This window comes from Crocodylus porosus, unplaced genomic scaffold (genome assembly GCF_001723895.1).
Source record: "Crocodylus porosus isolate Cpor-Errol unplaced genomic scaffold, CroPor_comp1, whole genome shotgun sequence".
NCBI classification, from domain to species: Eukaryota; Metazoa; Chordata; order Crocodylia; family Crocodylidae; genus Crocodylus; species Crocodylus porosus.
In genome coordinates, this window is record NW_017728931.1 from 135165630 (window position 1) to 135185302 (window position 19673).

The window sequence follows — 19673 nt, forward strand, 5'->3', positions numbered from 1 at the left end:
GCTGGAAGAGGGGCAGGGAGGGATGCTGGGGGGCAGGGTGGGGACAGGATGGACTCAAAATACAGGTTTACCCAGGGCACCATTTTCCCTAAAGCCAGTTCTGTGGGCTTATCCCAGGACATTGGCAGCTGTAGTGGTGGGGGTAGTAGGTAGGTTCCCCCTCCCTGCCTGGTCCCAGAGAGATTCTCCACCAGCTTGGGAGCAGATGCAGGGAGGGGAAACCTGACTGACTGCCACTGCTGCAGCTGTCCCTGTCTGAGCCCAATCCCTGTGCAGCCCAGCCAGAGCAGCTCTGGAGTTTCCCCCCCACCTCATCAACACAGATTATGTCATCGCTGGACCAAATAACACAGATTATAACATCCGAGGTCCATTTACATACATTTCTACCAATGTCACATCTGCCATCCCTTACTAACAGTGCCCCTCTGCTCTCTGTATTGCATAGATGGGGGCAATGAACACCAACCTGACATCAGTCCCAGAAAGACAGACAAGCCCAAGGCAGACCACTTGAACCTCTCTAGACATTACATCACTGACTTCAGAGTGGCTGTTCTTAGATAGCAAAACTTAAAAAATGAATTTAAATTGGAAATTGTGGAGCAAGAACTCATCTACAGACTGGATTGTATGGTCTAAAACAAGACTATGGATTCTTGTCTCATTACCTGGATTAGCTTTTATAACTCCCTATGACCCCCAATGTGTTAACTGTTTTTTTCCCCTCTCTCTCTCGGCAGTGATCCCCCCCTTCTTTCCCCCCACCTTTGTATTCTACAGTCTGCTTCTTGTAGTCCCTTCACAGCATCTGATGTCATAACCCTGCTGCTTATGAAAGCTTATGCTATGCATCTCTGATCTAGTTAATCTATAAGGTGCAAATCTTTCTTGCCTTCTGCCTGACTTCATGCTGCCTCACTACCTCACTTGCATCTAGTCATACCCCCTTTTGGCAGAGTGAGGCAAGATGGGTTGGGGTGGGAGGGAATAGAGAAGAGCCCTTTTGTTAGGGTGGGCAAAATGCTGCCCGTGGGCCAGATACAGCCTACCAAGGGATCCTAATCAGCCTGCAGTGTGTCCCTCAGCCCTACCCAGCCCCAGCTCAGGATCCTGCCCAGGCCATGGTGTGTGCAGATGGTCCTGCTGCCCCCAGGCACACAGTGGGGTGGGAATAGTGTGGTGGCTGGCATTGGCTTTCCAGCAGCAGTGGCTCCTTCTTGCTGCCACTGCCAGTGTCTCTATTGCGCTGCCAGACCTAGCACCACTGCCTGGGCACTGTGACCTGTCTGCCCACACCTACCGCTGGGGGTGCTAGATGGAGAGGGTGGGCGGGATCTCCATAGAGACCTTCCTGGGACCTCCACAGGCAGGGTGTGCTTGGTCGAGCAGATGGGATGGTGCCATGGGTGGGTGGGGAATGGCATCTGGGAGTGGGATGTATGGGTGGGTGGGTGGAGGTTGGGATAGTGGGGTGGTGATAATGCAGGGCCAAGACCTGGGGCAGAGCCATGATCTGCTCCCTGCACATCCCTGCCTATGAAACTGCCACCTGTCATAGGGGCATGCAGGAAGTGGACTGCAGCTCTGTCCTGGGCCCCAGCCCCAGCCCCGTACTGTCACCGTCCCATGATCCTGCCCTGGTTCCGCCTGCTTGTCCAGCTCCCAGAAGCTGCTCCCTGCTAACCCATAGCCCCATCCCAGTCACCCAGCTGAGTGCGCCCTGCCAGCGGGGGTCCTGGGGCAGTCTCCAGCCTGTCCGCCTGCCCACCCACTTCCTCTCGTGCCCCCAGCAGTGGGTGCAGGGAGGACAGGCCCAGGGCTGGATAGGATCAAATGCCTGGGTCAGCACTTTCCCCAACCCCGTCCCTACCTCCAGCCTGCAACAGCTCACCAGAACTACTGAAATGGCACATTTAAATTGAGGTAAACCCTCCCTATGGTAATGCACTGTAGTACTGCTATGCAAAACAGCCACAGTACCACCTGAGTTGGCTTTATATGACCATACATGCAGCATGCATAATTCACAGATTCACAGAAGTTTAGGGCTGGAAGAGACCCCATGAGATCACTGGGTCCAGCCCCCCTGCTCTGGGTAGGAAAGACTGCTGGGGGTCAAATAACCCCAGCAAGGTGCGCTTCCGGTCTCCTTTTGAAGATCTCCAGGGTAGGTGCCTGCACCATTCCCGCTGAGAGTCTGGTCACACGAACCGGAGCAACCTTGCAAAAAAACTAAGCAGAAGCATGTACTGAAAGGAGATCTTAACATATGGGAAGCAATTAATACCTGGCCAATTTAGAGTAGCTATTACCACATCTTCTCTGTCCTCCATATATATATTCTCATAGATTCATAGATGTTAGGGGCTGAAAGGGACCTTGCAGATCATCAGGTCCAGCCACCTCCACTAGGCAGGAAAGACAACTGGGGTTAAGTGACCCCAGCGAGGTGACTGTTACAGTCACCTCTTGAAAACCACCAGGGTAGGTGACTGCACCACCTCTGAAGAGAGTTTATTCCACCGTCTGGACACCGTTTTGTGTTGGCACATAGTGGGAATTCTCTGCATTTAAAACAAGATTGCCAATTTCTTCCTCTTCTTAACAATGCCAGAAATTAGAAAGGAGCCAATTTGTTTAGTTCGTCTCTGGACTGTCTTCAAGCCAATACAGGATTATTGCTTCCAGTATACTGTCTAGCTCTTTCTACCCTAAATACCTTTCCATTCATTTCCCTTGGAAGGCTATTCCAGTGGAAGAAACACCACTTTTCCTGTTATTCAATCTAAATGGTCCTTCCTTTAGGATAAGCCGCAACTTAGAATTCTCCCCTCTACGCACCATAAAAAACAATTCCTATTTGCTGCTAGTGTTTATGCAGTAGCAATACGTGGCTCCGGAGAAAAGACAACGACTACATCTATGCTGCTGTCAGTGCTTGGGTTGCCTTCCCAGAACGGCATTTAACCTCTTTGTTTTGAATGCAATCTTTGAAATTCTGTATAATATGCTAGTACATTTTACTCTAAGGCATTGTCATGATCTGGCCGGAAAATAATATTAGTCGCCGTCTAGTGGATACCCGCTCGAGTGATGGACTAGAACACAAACACCAGCTACTTTCAATCAGCTGGGTCATTCACAGTTGAATGAAAATATAAAGGCGTCGCGTACCTTGAAATTCTACACGAGGCTGTAATCCCACGGCGGGATTCAGGTAATGGCAAGAAGCAGCCGAGCGTTTTGTTTATGTCCACAGGTGGAATTACTGGCTTCATTTATGCACATTTGCAGAGGTGCGGTCTTTGTGGGTCATGGTTTAAAGACAAATCTTTTCTTGTGATTAACGTCTTATCTTCTTCCAACCACGTCTCTTGTATCTCAGGTAGCCTGCATTCTGTATCTCTAAATCAATAATAAGGCTATACTCATACTGTTTAAAGAACATTACCCACTTCTAAGGATTATTCCTTCCCTCCTTAAGCTTCTCTTGGCTGTTAAAGAAACATATTTCCATTCACCGCAAGAGGTTCCTATAGTTTCCCCAGCTGGAAGAGGTGGGTGCCTGCCACAAACAATAGAGGTAGATCTGCTGGCACGATGCCCTGACAGATTGTAAATTCGGCTTGTAAAGAAGAAAAGTTGCTTATTCCCCCCTCCTTCCCCATGATTAAAGAGAGTGTGTCTCTGAGTTACAATGGGGTGAGAGCTGGGATTGATTGCAGGCAGCTTTAATGTCACTCTTAATGACAACTTGTGAAGATTAGGAAGTTGTCAGAATCAGATATCAGCAAAGGCTTGGGACAGCTTTGTGAAGTCAGTCTGAATTAATTAATGGGTAGCTTTCCTTTGATATCGCTTTGATATTTGGCTGCAGCTGGATAAAAATCACCCACAAAGGAAACTACATTTTGTTTACCATTGCTAGGACTCTGTTTAGCCCCTAATTTTCTGGTTGCGGTGGTCACCTTTTTAATTGTCCGAGACTCTCATTATTAAAGGGAGTTGTGATGACATGTTTTTCAACAGTGAATTCTTCACCTCCTGGAAATACTCATAGCCTGTATTCCTGAAGTGAAGCCATTACTGATCTCAGCCAAGCTGAATATAAAATGATGTACAGCTCTGAAACAAGACAAACATCAGACTTGCCATTTAAATCTATTCTCATAGGTCGCTTTTTCAGATGAAAAATGCTACTGCTTTTCACTCCCAAAGTACATTGCACTGTTCACACTGAGAATACACTGTGCTGGCCTAGATATTCAGCTTGTTCCAACCGGCGCTGTTTTCCATAAAGCTACATCAGCTAAGACCAGCTGATAATGTAGATCGATAATTAAAATAATGACGTGTAACAGAATCTCGTTACATTCCCTCTCATTGCCCTAAAATCTGTAATATCCAGAAGTAGTGTGCTAGTATTTCACTCGCTGTCGTTTTGGGGTGGAAACCCACAATACAGGCTTCTTCTAGATAGCAGGCCAAAGTCAACTGTTTTGCTTGATCAGGCTCTGCTGAGACAATCAGCTCCACAGAATTATAAGTATGGATAGTTCCTTTTATCCAGAGAATCCCAAAGTGCTTTACAGACTGCATGCACTACATAAGAAACACTTGCCAGCCACTGAACTTTACAAATATAGAAATGCTCTGGGTAGATTACAGCTGTTGTTTAGTAGGGCTGTGCGAAGCTTCGGACCCTGATTCGATTCAGCAGAGATTCAGCCTGATTCAGTAGCCAAATCTCCAAATCTGAATCGAATCAGAGGGCCTTTGAATCTCTCCGAATCAAACTGGAACCCTCCGAATTGATCTGGAGAGATTCGGAAAGATTCAGCTATTAGGACATAGACACAGCTTGAAATGTTTTTTCTACATACCTCAAGGTACCAGGAGGCTCCTGAGTGCTGCGATGTTGGGGCAGATGGAGCACCCCACAGAAGTGCAGGGGGCTCCCCAGGGCGCTTGGCAGTAGACCTGGAAGTGGACCACATCTGGATACACTGGGGAGCATGCAGGGCCCCCCCCCCATGTCCCTCTGGCTTGGTGACTGGTGTCCCCTGCGTCTGGGGGGCCACCTGAGGTCCCCCTGTGGCTGATCGCTGAGCTGGGAGGTGTGGGGGAGGCCCCCAGCGCACTCCCCGGCAGACTTGGAAGTGGACCTGAAGTACTTCTGGTGGAATGTATTTTCCTTTGTAGTTGATTTTTATCCAGCTGCAGCCAAATATCAAAGCAATGTCAAAGGAAAGCTACCCATTAATGAATTCAGACTGATGTCACAAAGCTGTCCCAAGCCTTGTTGTACTTCCGGTCCACTTCCAGGTTCACTGCCGAGCACACAGGGGCCCCCCCATGCTCCTGTGGGATGCTCCATGTGCCCCAGCATCGCAGCATTCATGAGCTGCACCTGGTACCTCAAGGTTTGTAGAAAAAGCTGCGTCTATGGCCGAATTGCTGATTCTCTGAATCAGCATCGAATCTTCAGATTGGGATTCGGCTGGATCGAATCGGGGACAGTGATCTGAATCAATGAATCGAATCACTGTCCCTTATTCGGGCCGAATCCAAGTGAAATAGGGCTCATTTTGCACATCTTTACTGCTTAGCACTAGTAGTGGTGCACTAAAATAAGAGCAGAAGTGAAGAAAAAAAATTGTCCTGAACTAACGGAAAGAATTAAGCTCAGATTCGTAGTTATCAAAACCACAATTTAAAAACTGGACCCAGGATTAAACTACCCTGTTTTGGTTTTTTTCCCCAGCAAATGTTATAAGATCCTGAATGACAATAAAGTGGGCATGACCTAGGTTTAACTTCTCATCTAGATTATGGCACCTCTGCAGCTCATTACTGATTCAAACGGAAGAATGTCAGCTTCCTGAATCACCAATGCTAGTACATGCAGCTTACTGGACTGCTCTTGAAGAAGTCCCAAGTAATCAGACCACATTTCATCAGCTTTGAAGATACTACAATGCCGTGCAACACAGCTATAGACACCAAACATAGTTCTTGGGGAAAAAAAGACGTGGCCTGGCAAGCTTAGTCACAATGACAGAAGTAGATTGCACATGCAATATAAATATGGTTATTATAAACATGCTTTGAGGCTTTAGCTTTTGATTCATAATGTAACTCATGTCTGTTGGCACCGAGCCTCTAACAATTACACTGGCTGCCACAGGTTTTCCAGATATTAGTCTGTGGAAGCTCTGGTTAAGAAAGGCTAGTGGCATCTGACATTATTTCCAACAATTTTCCTTTGTCAAATGTCTGTGACCTTATTTATGATTTGCCTTTCTAATTTCTTATGTTTGGAAGTATTCAGGCAACTAGGAAAGCGAGTCTCTGAACTATTTGTTCATTATCAAAACAGTTTTACTCATTTGTGTCGTAATACTGAGGCTCACTGAAATGCCGTACTTTCTGTTCTGGATGACAGAAAACAGCTAATACCAGCAGCAGGATGAATACATGCTTAAGAAAATGACCACCCTATTCACCTTGCCCAAGTATCATGACTTAGTGTAGGTTAGTGCTCCAGGTAGTCCCAGTGAGGACCTCATAACTTGGCTCAAACTTGTATTTCCGATACATACATCTACCATATGCAAAAGCTCTGGGCAAAATCTTTAATATGGTTAGTGATTTTGGGCTCCACAAAAGACCTCCTGATAGTGCCGATTTTGTGAGGGTGGTTGTTAGCACCTTCTGAAAAGCACTGCAATGTGTGAAAGCTCATCGCATGCCCGAGCTCTTCAGAAAGTGCTAAGCTTTTCAGGAAATTTGGCCACAGCCTGTCTAGAACTATACAAAATTAAAAGTTACAGTGCAATACTTAGAGCTTATTGTGAAGAATTCAAATGACAGGTCCTCAGCTTACAAAGGAAACTTGATATTAGGATTTTTTTCTCCAGTTAGCCAAAATTTTCTGCTACTTAACTGAATCCCAATGTTGTCATCAGGCAAAATTAACAAATGCACCTAAGTGACATAGGGCTGGACTGTGGAAGCATTAGGGATGTGAGAGACGTAGGCTCAAATCCTCTCACTGCTTGATTTGGAACAGGGGCTTAAACCCGGGTCTTTCGTCCCTGGATCATACTCAGTCTCTTCTGGAAAAGTAGTTCCAAACAGTATCTAAATCAGTGAATATTCAAATATTCTATGCAGATTAGAACAGCTTTACCAGGAGAGACGAGACCCAGGAGAGTGTATCATACAGGTATTAGGGCACTCTCTGGAAAGTTAGAGTGACTACCCGAATTCAAATGCAGGCAGTAAATCAGGCAGAGAGGGGAACTGAAACCAACTCTCCTTTATTTCAGATTAATTCCCTAAATACTGAGATGTAGGTATGGGAGACAACAGATGATCTCCTCTGCTTTGTGAATCTAGCTTTTTGCTTTTATTTGAAAAACATGCTCCAACATAACATATTCAGGTTTATTGCACCCGAAGCACAAAAAACGTTTTTGTTCAATTCCACGTGAGTCTATTTTTTATTTTATTTATTTATTTTTCAGATTTGCTACATGGCTAAAATCAGTTTCAAGTCAGTTTTTTGTACAGATTTGTTTGGGTCCATAAGTTACTCTGGTGTTTTGAAAAGTTTCGACAGTGATGATTGTAATGGTGGTGGCCTGCTCTATGCAGCACAAGAAAACCTAGCCTTGCCTCAAACAATGTCAATTATGAAAGGGAGGAGAGACCTCTGGAAGGCCCTGCTTCCCTTTTAAGGTTGATTTAACCCTTTACGGAGTTATAGACCTTTAAGATTGTTGTTAGGTAGCACTTGACCATGCTAGATAGGTATTACTTCAGTAATTTTCATTCGTGGCAGTCCTTTAATTGCTTTAATTCCTTTTCCCTCAAATTTCTTCAAATTTGTCAAAAAATTTCTGGTACGTAATTTCCAAGTCACTATACATGTAGTCTGGGGTCAGGGTGGGAGGTGCTTTAATTAGAACCATGAATGACTCGTGCCTCCCGAGACTGGGGGGGGGACACCTTTTATAGGCATCAGTGTCAGCAGCAAGTGGCAAGTGGGGATTGCCCACAGACGCTGGCAGCGGTGTCGGTGGTGGGGGGAAGTGGCAAACGGTGACCACCCATAGATGTTGGCATTGGCATCGGGGGGTGGAGAGCAGTGACTGCCTGCAGATGCCGGGAGCGGTGAGCAGCAACTGCCCACAGACACTGGTGGCAGCATCAGCAGCAAAGGTGGATGGGTGGTGAGTGGTGACTGCCTGCAGAAGCCGGCAGTGGCGGTGGCCAATCTCAGGGGGCATGTGTCCCCCCACCCCCCATGTCCCTCCTATGAGTTGCCTATGATTAGAATGACTCTGACAGTTGCTTTAATTAAAGCACCCACAGCGTCATGTAAATTCAGCATCTCAGGCTTCAAAATGGTAGTGGTGGGGGCGCTTTAACTAAAATTGTTTGATAAGCTTTAGTTAAAATGGCCCTGCCGCTATTTTGAAATACAGGGACGCTGAATACATGCGACACAGTGGCTGCTGGAGAGCGCTCATTAGCATGCTCCAGCAGACTTGATTAATCGAGTCTGCTCTGACGCATGCCAATTAGTACGCGTTGGAGCAGAGGTCCATCATGTGTATAGGTGTCCTAATGCTCTATATTCAGGGCTATTATTGCAATCAGATTGAATGGTTACTTTAACATTACAGGTAAGTTTAACAGGCTGTCACATGTTCTCTTTCCAACCATATCTATTCATTTCTTTGGCTTGGCTAGCAATCCATTTTGTCTGACTATAATCCTGTCCTTTTATAAACTGGATCAAAACGCAGGAGGCAAGATCCTACTTTTGCAAAGATCTGTGGGAGCTGTACCACTAATTTGAACTGGTGCATCATTAGCCCATAGACCTGGAGGCCTTCGAACATGACAGGGATTGAAAACTCTGCTACGGGGAGCAAAGGCGGAAATCCTAAAATGTATTGACAATCTGCAAATTACAGTGAACTTGCAGTGATGGTGAACCCACTCTAGTCTATAACAAACTGCATTCTAAAAGAGGTACCTTGCCTTTGAAACTGTATTTGCACGTATTCCATAGCCTGTTATGGAAATCTTGTGGCTTATTAAAAGTTAAAACAGAATATTTTGAACAAAAAGTTCTCTCTAAGGCAATTATGCTTCTATATTACATAAGCACATTTAATAAAACCAGTAGTGATTCTTAAAAAAAGGAAAAACCTTCTCCCAGACAACATCTGGCAGAAAAAGTCCATTAATATTTTACAAGACATTTAGAGTCTGTAGACTCCTCCTTGCTGTTAAAATTTTAAGAGCTTTTTCAAAACGGCATTTCTCTGTTATTGAACTCTTAATTAAATTGATTCATACAGCAAATGCCCTAGTAAGACTGCTCCAGAGTTTCCCTCCAAAAGACTCACACCTACACACAAGGCATTATACTGTCAAGGAGACAAGGATACTGAAAATTACATTCAGTGAAGAACATTAATTCAGGTTTTTTTGTGGTAACTGGTCTATAGATAAATAACCATAAATATATGAGTAAAAAATGATCATCACATCCTCTTGCAAGAATTGCAGGGGATGTTCCAAATGGTCGTCTGTATCCGGTAAAGGGAGGCAAGCAGATCCTTCATTTCACAATGATTCTGTACATGTCCACAGAATTAGATATGTTAAAATTAGGCCCAAGAACCAGACTTCACAGATGGAAAGATTGATCCTATAAAGTAAAACTCATCAACCTATTAGTACCCTTCACAGGATGCCCTACTGAACTATATGGCAGCTTTGCCTTTGCAAGGAGTGGAGGCTCAGGTCTTAAATGAGAAGCCTGATTCTTAAAAACCCCCTCTCATTGCTGTAAATGAGGTTGCAGGACTGGGAAACCTAATACAACCTTGTGACCATCTCTGAGGACGAATACAGCATCTTTTTAATAATATACATATTCACTGGGCACAAATTCAGGGCAAGAAGGAACCGAGAGTGCTATGATGGATTTAAAATGCTGGGTAGGTTTAGAGAGGAAAAATTTATTACATTAATTTATCCAGGTCATGGAGCAAGCCCCTGGTCTCTCTCCTCTCTCCTGCCTACCCCATACAATAGTCAGCTTTTATGCAATATGACCAGGGATAGATCAAAGCTTTATTCCTATGTCACTCAAAAGAAGTATATTTGTAAGAACGTAACTGTTCCTTTTAGACTGAAATCAGGTCTTATAACTTATATTTTAAACAACATCACTTTCATGCTTAAAGAAATTGAAGGTAATTTGAATTTTATCAGCTGCATCCAGACTGCATCACTACCTACCTCTATGAACTAGAGTAGTCTGATTGTTATATTGGAAACTGTAATGCATGCAGAAACTTGTTTACAAGACGTAAAAACTACTCCTAATAATGATGACATCAAGACAGAATAAGCAACAGAGGGGTTTATCCATTTTGCTGATATGCACGGTATATCAGCTCCAGCTTGTATTCTTCAAATGCTGCTTTTTTGTTCTCTGTCAAGAAAAGATGCTAATCTGCAGATGGTACCTAACTATCTGAAAACACATCTACACTGGGATGCGAAAAGCCCCATTATATCACAAGGAAACATCATATTCATTATAAGGAGAAAGAAGTTATTTGATCCTGGCTCTGGCTGAAAGTTTGTGACATGATTAAAAAAAAATAATAATAGCATTTTTAATGTATTTTATCCTTGTGAAAATAATTAAAACCAGAAAAAACCGTGAGAACCTTGCTGGTGCCAGTTCTATCTTCATCTTTACTTTAGTTTATTTTTATTTTGCTCTTAAAAAATTTGGGGGAATATAAGCAAAGTGCATCATTAAGTTCTTATTAATTTCATAATACAGAGGCAATTCAGTCAAAATAGTGGTGCTGCAACTTTAAATTACAGAACTAGTTTGGTATTTAATGAGAGATTTAGCACAGCAGGGTTTCTGTTAAATTAAGTTGTGCCTTCACATCACAGTGGGAAAACAGGTGTATATTGGTTTAGAATTATGGAAATGTTGACTAATTCCAAGGCTTGTAATCAAACAGCAAGGCACCCTGCAATATTTTCTTCCAAGAATCTGCATTAATCATTTATGCTTGGTCCTATTTTCCTCACGTCCACTAAAAGGCAGAAATGCAAAGAAATAAGAACGAGGTCAATATTTTCATCTCTCTGTTAAGGATGAAGTTTACCACTCAATCTACCTACTGTGTGCAAAGCCTGCTACCAGCCTAAATTAGAAAGGATGGTGGCACATACAACATGCAACCGTAAATCAAGCCTCACATATGGAGACAGCTGCTCTGGACTTCTAATGAACCAGAATCCATACGGATCATCCTTGGCTTTCCCACTTAGGTTTGTGGACCTGACTCTTATTTCAGGGATAACCCCCAAAAAGTGCAAACAGATTTCAAGTGATTGAAAATGAGAGACTTTGGGGGTCGAAGAAGAAGGCTTTATGGGAGCCTGTACACCCCACGGGTTATAATCCTCATTAAATTAAAAAGGTTTATACAATTTAAACTTGTTTATTTTGGAGTGTCACGTCAGTGTTTGCACGCACTAGGCTTTTGAACTAAGTAAGCTTTGGAGTGTCGCCCAATGAATCCATGGACGCGATGCTTTAATTCCTGGCAAGTCAATCTAAATTACATCCAAGAAGTTTTACTTTAATGTACAAGAAAGACTTTTAAAGCATCTAGAAATCCCACTTGTGCAAACAGACATTCAGTTGCAGCGCATGAGGGGGCAAAAAATGTGGCGTGTACAAAGGTCCTACTAGACTAAATCTAGTGTTACAGCAAAGCAGCCTGAGGCCGACTGTCATACTGACACTGGCCCATATTCACCCTGATGTAAATCTAGTCTGACACACAATGGCAGTGGAAGGTGATTTCCATTTCTGCCAAAAGAGTAGTGGTAGCTTCTGCACTGGGGCCTATATGCTAGTTTCCTCCCTCCATTCAACAGAAACTGCTTCTAGAGCCTGATCCAAAGTTACTGATGTTAATGGCATGTGTTATAATGAAACTTCAACTGAAGAGATGTGGAATCCAACGTTTCCAAAGCACAAATTGCAGATCCAGACAGAGTGAGCCTTCTCTGTTTCAAGTGAACTGTTTAATTAAATCACTGCTTTAGTATAATATGTACTATGATCTACCGGAGATAGATTCTGGAGGACTTTCTAGAGACTGCGTTCTCAAGCATTTTCATGCTACTCCTGTGAATGGGTAGGATTTATGGGCAACTCTCAGACATTGATCTTTGTAATTATATAGTTCCATAATATGTTATGAATTAATTCTACCGTAAACTGTGTAGGGTGGAGCAGACAGATATTACCATAGTTTTTCTATACCACATACCCCAAAATAAGACATATACCTTGTTTTGGTACGGCAGGATGAAGAAGTTTTTTTCCTAGGACCTTAACTGCCACAGCATGGGATCACCATGGCTGAATGTCAGCCTATCCAGGAGGGGCAGAGTCAATTCATTAGCATCACAACCTCTAGCTGCAATTTCAGCCCTACAGTTTTAACCCTCTCACAACCACTGCCGATATGGCAGCAGCTTTTGGCTGCTCAGTCAAAAGCTATTGCCAATTAGGCAGTGGCTGTGATAGGACTACAATTAACCATGACCCTAAAGGGTCTCCTTTCCTCCATGACTCCTAAAGGGTTTCCTTTCCTCTCCCCTGGGCAGGAGAGAAGGACAACTCAAGGCAGCCATATTATAGCATCCCGATGCATTAATTCCAGGGCAGATAATATCTTCCCTGCTTAAGAAATACACCCTGATTTCAAAGGGATGATTTTTTGGGAAAGGTAAACAGGATATGTGAATAGATTACGGTAGTTTTTTCAAAGTCATAGGGTTGGATTCACATGTAGCACATGGGAACTATAGAGGAATTTTGCCATTTGCTCTACTCACAAAGTGCCATATATTTTCGGTGCCCTTTGTTTTCACTTTCTGTTTAGACCATCACCCTCCAAGTCATCAAGCATTTGTCATATCAGAACAACAACACCAACAACATCATCATTTGGGTCCTGCAGACTGATTTTAAATATTAGATCAACTGATCACTTAACAACTTCCTTATCAACCTTGAAATGCAGTGCTTTCTACACCTGTAATTAGAATTTAAAGAGGACAGAATTTCACAGATGGTTTAAGTCGCCCAATAATATAAGCCCATCTATTGTCACTACCAGTGTGAAGTATCAGTGGGAATGGATTGCTAAGAACACCAAAATGAAACGGGATGGCATTTTGAATACCACCGTACTCTACTAATTGTCTGCTGTACGTCAATGCGTGACATTCAGAGTAATTGGCAGTCAATGGTTTCGAAACCATTGTGAAAGTTACACTGCACCTGTGCTGAGTACATGTTTTTAACCACACCCTGTTTGAAAAAGAACCCCTGGTGGGTAAAGTTTTACTTTCCTTTTTCTTTTCTTGTCCTTACTTTTCTTTTCTTTAAATGTTAGCTCCCTTTACACTCCAGCAGCTGCTGCTAACAGTAGAATCCACTATTATTTCCAGCTAGGAGACATTCTATAGAAAAGCAGCTTTCTTCAGAGCTAATGCCATTGCTACTGGACCAGCCAGTTGGCATAGTTACTGTATGTGAACCATCAGGTCAAGAACCTTCTCTTGAAAAGATCAAAGTCATTTGGGGCACTAAGAGCCTATAACTAGCATCTTCAGCTAAGGGGCTATTTTCCAGCAATAAAGTGATTAGGATCAAAAAGTAAATGTACTCACCCCAGGTAAAGTTTTAATATTGTGCAGTGCATTCTGTGCCTCAAGTGCAGCTTTTCTTGTATAAAATGTTACGAAACAACAACCTAGAGAGAGAAATGAAAAGCTTTCAGAAATTAACCAGAATGGTTTGCAAGAGCACAATAGGAAAAAAAATGATTGAACAATTGTATTATGAAGGCTGAAAATGCGAATTATAATGAGCCTGCATGACTGACAAGAATAAAAAGAATCTTTTATTGTTTAAAATAAAAAATATATCACCCACATGCGTTGTATCCATAGCACACCTACCTCTTCAGCAGGCTGTAACCACTTTGCGATTAACTTAACCAAAATTCAGTCAACTCCAAAGTGTAAACAAAGTTAAATTTTCCTCAAGGACCCATTAAAGTGCGATTATAAAGCAGCTTGAAAGCTCAGAGTGGTAAAGATTTGCCATTGCAGCCCAGATGGAAAACTGGATTAAAAGGAAGCCCTCACTTAAAGGAATACATACATATGTGCTGATGCTTTGTGGTAAACAAGGCTTTCTGGTAAATTGTGCAGAGCTGGGAGCACCATGATCAGGAGTGTCTCATTAATGAGAAGTAATTTAGCCTGCAGGAGAGGTCCATACTGAAGAGATACAGGAGACAGCTGCTGGATGAGGGTGCTGATCAGTTGTTTGCTAGCTGCACACATGCCTAGTCCTCACTAGTTCTTCTATATTTTCCTCTAGACTACCAATTTTAATGTATACCTCTTGGGCTATGTCTCCATTGAAGCTGAAGGTATAATTGTAGGTAGGTAATGGCTAACAGAGGTAACCATGGGCTCTGACAGATGTGCAGGCCCCCGCTTTAACTCATGGTGCTTTACAGAAAGTGCTATGAGTTACAGCATCACCCTGCCCCAACAGATGTTGTCCTGCTGGGGTGGTGGGAGGGGTGGGGGAATCAAGCCTGCCAGCAGGTGAGCATCCAGCTGAGAGCCACCTCTCTCTCCAGCCCTGCCATCTGGTTGGGGAGTGAGGTAGGGGGAGGCCGCAAAATGGAAAGGCTGTGATCCACCTGCCCCCACTCCAGCTTAGGTCGGGCAAACCCCAGATGGCAGCTCACTGCTGCTTGCTTTCCTCTCCTGCCTCTGTCCTCCCTTCCTGCTGACAGCTCCAGGGATGTGACTGGGCTAATGCAGCCCCAATCATGCAGCAAATTAACCCGAGGGATCACAAGTTCCCTAAGGTGCTCTAAAGCAGAGCACCTTCATTTGATAGCTCATTTGAGGAGGGTTCATTTTTTGCATGATCAGCTTCAAAAGCGTTCTGCAGTTGTGCATGTGCCACGGCACAGCTGTAGATTGACTTCAGGGGGCCAGTTGCACAAAAAATATAACTTCTGTCTGCACCCCACAGAAGCAAACATGGGACAGTGGTAAACTTAAGTATAAGCTAGCAAACTAACTATTAATTTGAAGATCTTGGTAGGTTTTCAAAGCTGATGTTTATGACCCAGAACATTTATTTTTATGTGCTATCTAGATTAAAGCTACTTAGGTACCCGGGTTGCAATCACATCTTTGGTAATGATACAGACAGACTTCAACAGACAAAACACGAACTCTCATCCTTGAAATCAGGTTGCATATGTATTACGTGCGGGCCCGGAGCCAGTCTTGTGAACATTGTGCCTCAGCATTCCAGCAATACTGGAATAAATACACTGACCTATTTCAGAGGGATGCACAGAGGAGCTTTCAGTTCAAAGGCACTACACACAGAAGCAAAAAGGATTATTTCATATAGATCAAAATTTTGCTTTACTCGATATTTTACCCATACATATTTTCCTATGGATTCAGAAAACAATCCTCATGGTGCAGCTACAAACATGGATTTCCAGGAAGTTCAGAGGCTCTCCAAAAATGCACAGAAAACAGAAAAAATGTCCAGAGTCATGAACATCTATAGCAGCCTTTTTGTTCCCAGAATTGATGAATGTAAGGCAAGGTGTGGCAGAGGAAAGATGATCTGCCTTCTGGGTGGCAAATGGGCACAAAGATATCAACTCCATTCAACCCCTGCTTACTAAAATGATGTTATATGATGTTATATGTTATAACAGGTCTTCTAGTTTCCACTTACAGCGGTAAACAGGATGCCGGAGAGAGAAGAGCCAGCAAATAATCTTAGTTTGGAGAGTGGCGAGGGCTGGCATCTCAGTCCGGAAGAAAGGTTTAAATTCTCAAAATTCTCCCTCCTGCCACCGTCTTGCTTGGTTAAACAGCACATTATGCCCTGAGCACTCCCTGAGGCTTTCAGTTGGGCCAACAATGAACGTTACCTTTATAACAAAGTAAAGGTAATCTTGTATTCCTAGACGGACTACAAGGACTTTGTCCTCTAACACAGAAGTGCACTTAAAGGCAGTATAACGCGCTGAGAAGCAAGCAATGTAGACTAAACACTGTTGGGAAAAACATCTTTCATAAACAGGTGCTAACCAAGTCCCTTAAAATTTAAGTATTTACAAAACCGGCAATTATTTCAGTCAACTAATGGTCATTCAGTAGGAATTTCTAAATCAGTCAGGGTCTGGTTTTTGAGGCTCATGATATTACAGGAGCTTAAAAATCTTCCAGTCTGATGGCAGGCTTTGTGATTTCAAAATTATTACTCCAGAACCAAAACTGAAAAATAAATGCTAGACTACATGCAATTGGTAACTAATACAAGGTGGAAATATGGCACCTGGTTTTCTTTATGTTGCTAATTAATTTAATATTGCACTTTTATTCACAGCTTCTTCCACTATTGGCCTGTGGGAATGTGCCATTTGTGATCACTTTGTGACTGCTTTGTTTTTTCCACACATGGCTAAATGGGGGTGGGAGGGAAGGGCAGGGGCAGCTTCAAGTCCACCTAGATGGGAAGTTAATATTGGAGTGTAACTCAATAGGCAAAAAGCGTAAGATCTGTCAGTTTGGTACTGTTTCAAGGAACCTGAATCAGAAAGCTGTGCAGAGTGAGAGAGGATGAATTGATAATATCCTGAATCAGCTACTTATGGTAATTCCAGCAAAGAGTGTTTAGAAATGGCATCTAAAGGGGAAAAGAGTGTGAAGAACGAACGGGAGAATGAAGCAGCACACGGAACAACACGCAAATATTAGGCAGGTAGTTAGTCTCCATTGTCAGAATGGCCCTTTCTAATCTCATAACTTGTGGATCTAAAAACATCCAAAGATGAGCTTGCTTCATTTACTGAAATTTATTTAAACCTCCTTGACTTATTGTAAACTATGTGACAGTCATTGGTGTTTGGTTTTCGATAGGTCTTCCAAGAATACTGGGGATAGAAATAAAGGAATAACAAACATCTTCCATCTCCTAAAGAAAATTTTACACAAAAGACTACAGGATTTCCAAGAAGCATTTACTGCTAGGATCATAGTTCCAAGGTACATATGGTTATATGGTTCTAAGTTACATAAACCTATGTGATTTGAAAGAGCAGATCTAGACCTAAAGGTGCGCATTTGTGCATAAAATTACTTTGTCTTGACATTACATGGATAGGACAAAATGCAGAAGTCATCTTAGATTCTCTTCTGCAGAAATATGGGAAGGAGCAAACCCTATATACAAACGGAGTATTTTATTGACCTAAAACTGACAGCTGTCTAATAGGATGCCAGGGATGCATTTTCCTTCTATTATTATTCCAAAGCAATTCATGCTACCTTTGGAAGATGAAGAGAAATCAGTGGTATCACTAGGAAAAAAACCCATAGTAAAACATACTGATATGGGTCTTCTTGGTCTTATTACAACCAATCAGCTGCAACTTGGCCTTTAAAACCAATGGAAACCAAAACAGAAATCTTTTGGCTCAGAACAGATGACAAAGTAGGTCCATTCTGGAGCCTGGCACTTGTGATGGAAAGAAGAGCTCTGCTAGAAATTTAGCTTAATTTAACTCTATTGTAAATTCATTTTTGACTATCTTTTGATTGTAAAGAAACTATACAATGTTAATACTACCCTCTCACCTCCCCCTCCAAACCAGGTTCTCCACCATGTTGGTGCAATGGCTGTTGTAACAGAGCACAGAGTGCTCTGTTACTCTCAGGGGTGTGGGCAGCAAGCAGGATGCCTGCAGCTGGCTGTTATCCCAATCAGGCAATGCTGCCTGATTGGGAAACAGGGCCCAGCTGTTACATAAGGGCTTGGCCCTGAACAACAAAGCAGCAGGTGGCTGCCAGCCAGCCAGAGAACACCACCTGGCTGGAGCTGCTGCTCACAGTGTCTTGGAGGTAAGGGAGAAACTAATGGGGACGGCAGGAGGCTCCTGGTCCTGGGCATGACTGGAAACTGCACCCTGCTGGGGAAGGGCAGTCTGATGTGACTATCCATGGCAGGACAGCCCCCCAGAAATGCTGTGAAAGACAGGTGGGGGCACCTGACAACCCCAGCCCCAACATCCCTGGTGGGTAGCTGGTCATTGCAGGGGAAGCGAACCAGGAGGTAGGTTCCAGGGGGGATGGGGCTTGGAGCCCTAGTCCCATAGAGAGGGGCTTGGAGCCTGATGTGAGGGGCCTGGGGCCCAGAGAGTCACTTGAAGCCCAGGATTGGGGCCTGCAGCATGAGGACAGGGCTTGGAGCCTGAGGATGGGGCGTGGAGCATTTGAAGGCTAGGTGTGTGCCACCAGACTGAACGCTGGGTGTCAGGCCGTGCTGAGCTGGAGGTCGGGTGATGTCCCGCTGAAGCAGGGAGGTCTGGTGAGCCCCCGCTAAGCTATCAGGCGGGTGTCAGGCTAGACCAGCTGGAGGCCAGGCACTAGGCTGAGTAGGCTTGGGTTGGGTGTTAGGCCACAAAACATCTGCAAGGCATGGGGCATGATAAGGCATGGGATATGATAAGGAAGGGTTGGAGTCATGTACATAGGCCCTTGTCACCAGGGCAGGTAAAGGGCAGCCTCCTGCCTGATTAACATCCAGTAATTATTAACATCAAGGCGTGGCAGGTAAGATGGGTGGGTAGGAAGACAAGTGGGAAGACCTACGTCTGAGACTGGCCCTGGGATGCCCACTTGTTACAGCTGTAACAGATGCCCTGCTGTCTTCATACAAAGACAAGATATTAGATGGATCATATGCATCTAGCTAGCTAACCCTGTATGGCATCAGGAATAGTAACAATGCTGTCTGAATGTACTGGAGAAAAGTCATAGAAGGGAGAGCATGACAGCAAACGATAAAATACCTTGTAAATGGGAGATAAACTTTGATGGACTAAGTGTCCAGACATAGGCTTTAAAATGCTTTATATCAACCCCTCAGCCTCCAAAAATATGGCCCCTAATTTGAGAATTTGGTATCAGAAAGAGCCGTGCAGCCCTGTGTCTGTGAAAAAGGTTGTGCTTTATCCTCTATGATGTATTCAATACACAAGTCTCTGTTCAGGTTGCCAAGGGCACCAATTAGTGCCAATGGCAGATTCTCTTTCTTTTGAGACGTTGATGGAAACAACTAGGATGGAAGCTGATTTCTTCAAGGTTAGAAGAAATACAAAGGCAGCAGAATATATGGATTTATGGTGCAGTGGGTGCATCTTCTGTATTTTTAAATGATAGTTTAGAAGTTCCAGGATATGGAAAATATAAGATGGAAACAATTCAAGACAAACAGAATTACAGAATCCACAACACAGTTGTGGCTGTGATTTCCACAGGTTGTGGACATAGTGGCAGGGACTGGGTGGGTTTTCTATATGACATGATATTTCGAATTAGACCAGCAGAATGGGATTTTCATAAGGATCTCAGTGACTTTCATAGATTCATAGATGCTAGGGTCGGAAGGGACCTCAATAGATCATCGAGTC

At 43.6% G+C, this 19673-nt stretch overlaps 1 protein-coding gene across 18 annotated transcripts in view; it reads right to left on the minus strand.

Annotated features, from left to right (window-relative positions):
- The window catches only part of CELF2 (CUGBP, Elav-like family member 2), a 777369-nt gene that overhangs the window by 107518 nt on the left and 650178 nt on the right, over positions 1 to 19673 (minus strand). For all 18 annotated transcript variants that reach the window (XM_019543718.1, XM_019543733.1, XM_019543721.1 and 15 more), the window contains one exon: positions 13813 to 13895. In XM_019543718.1, the coding sequence (XP_019399263.1) occupies positions 13813 to 13895 (83 nt within the window). The remainder of the gene's footprint in view (positions 1 to 13812; positions 13896 to 19673) is intronic.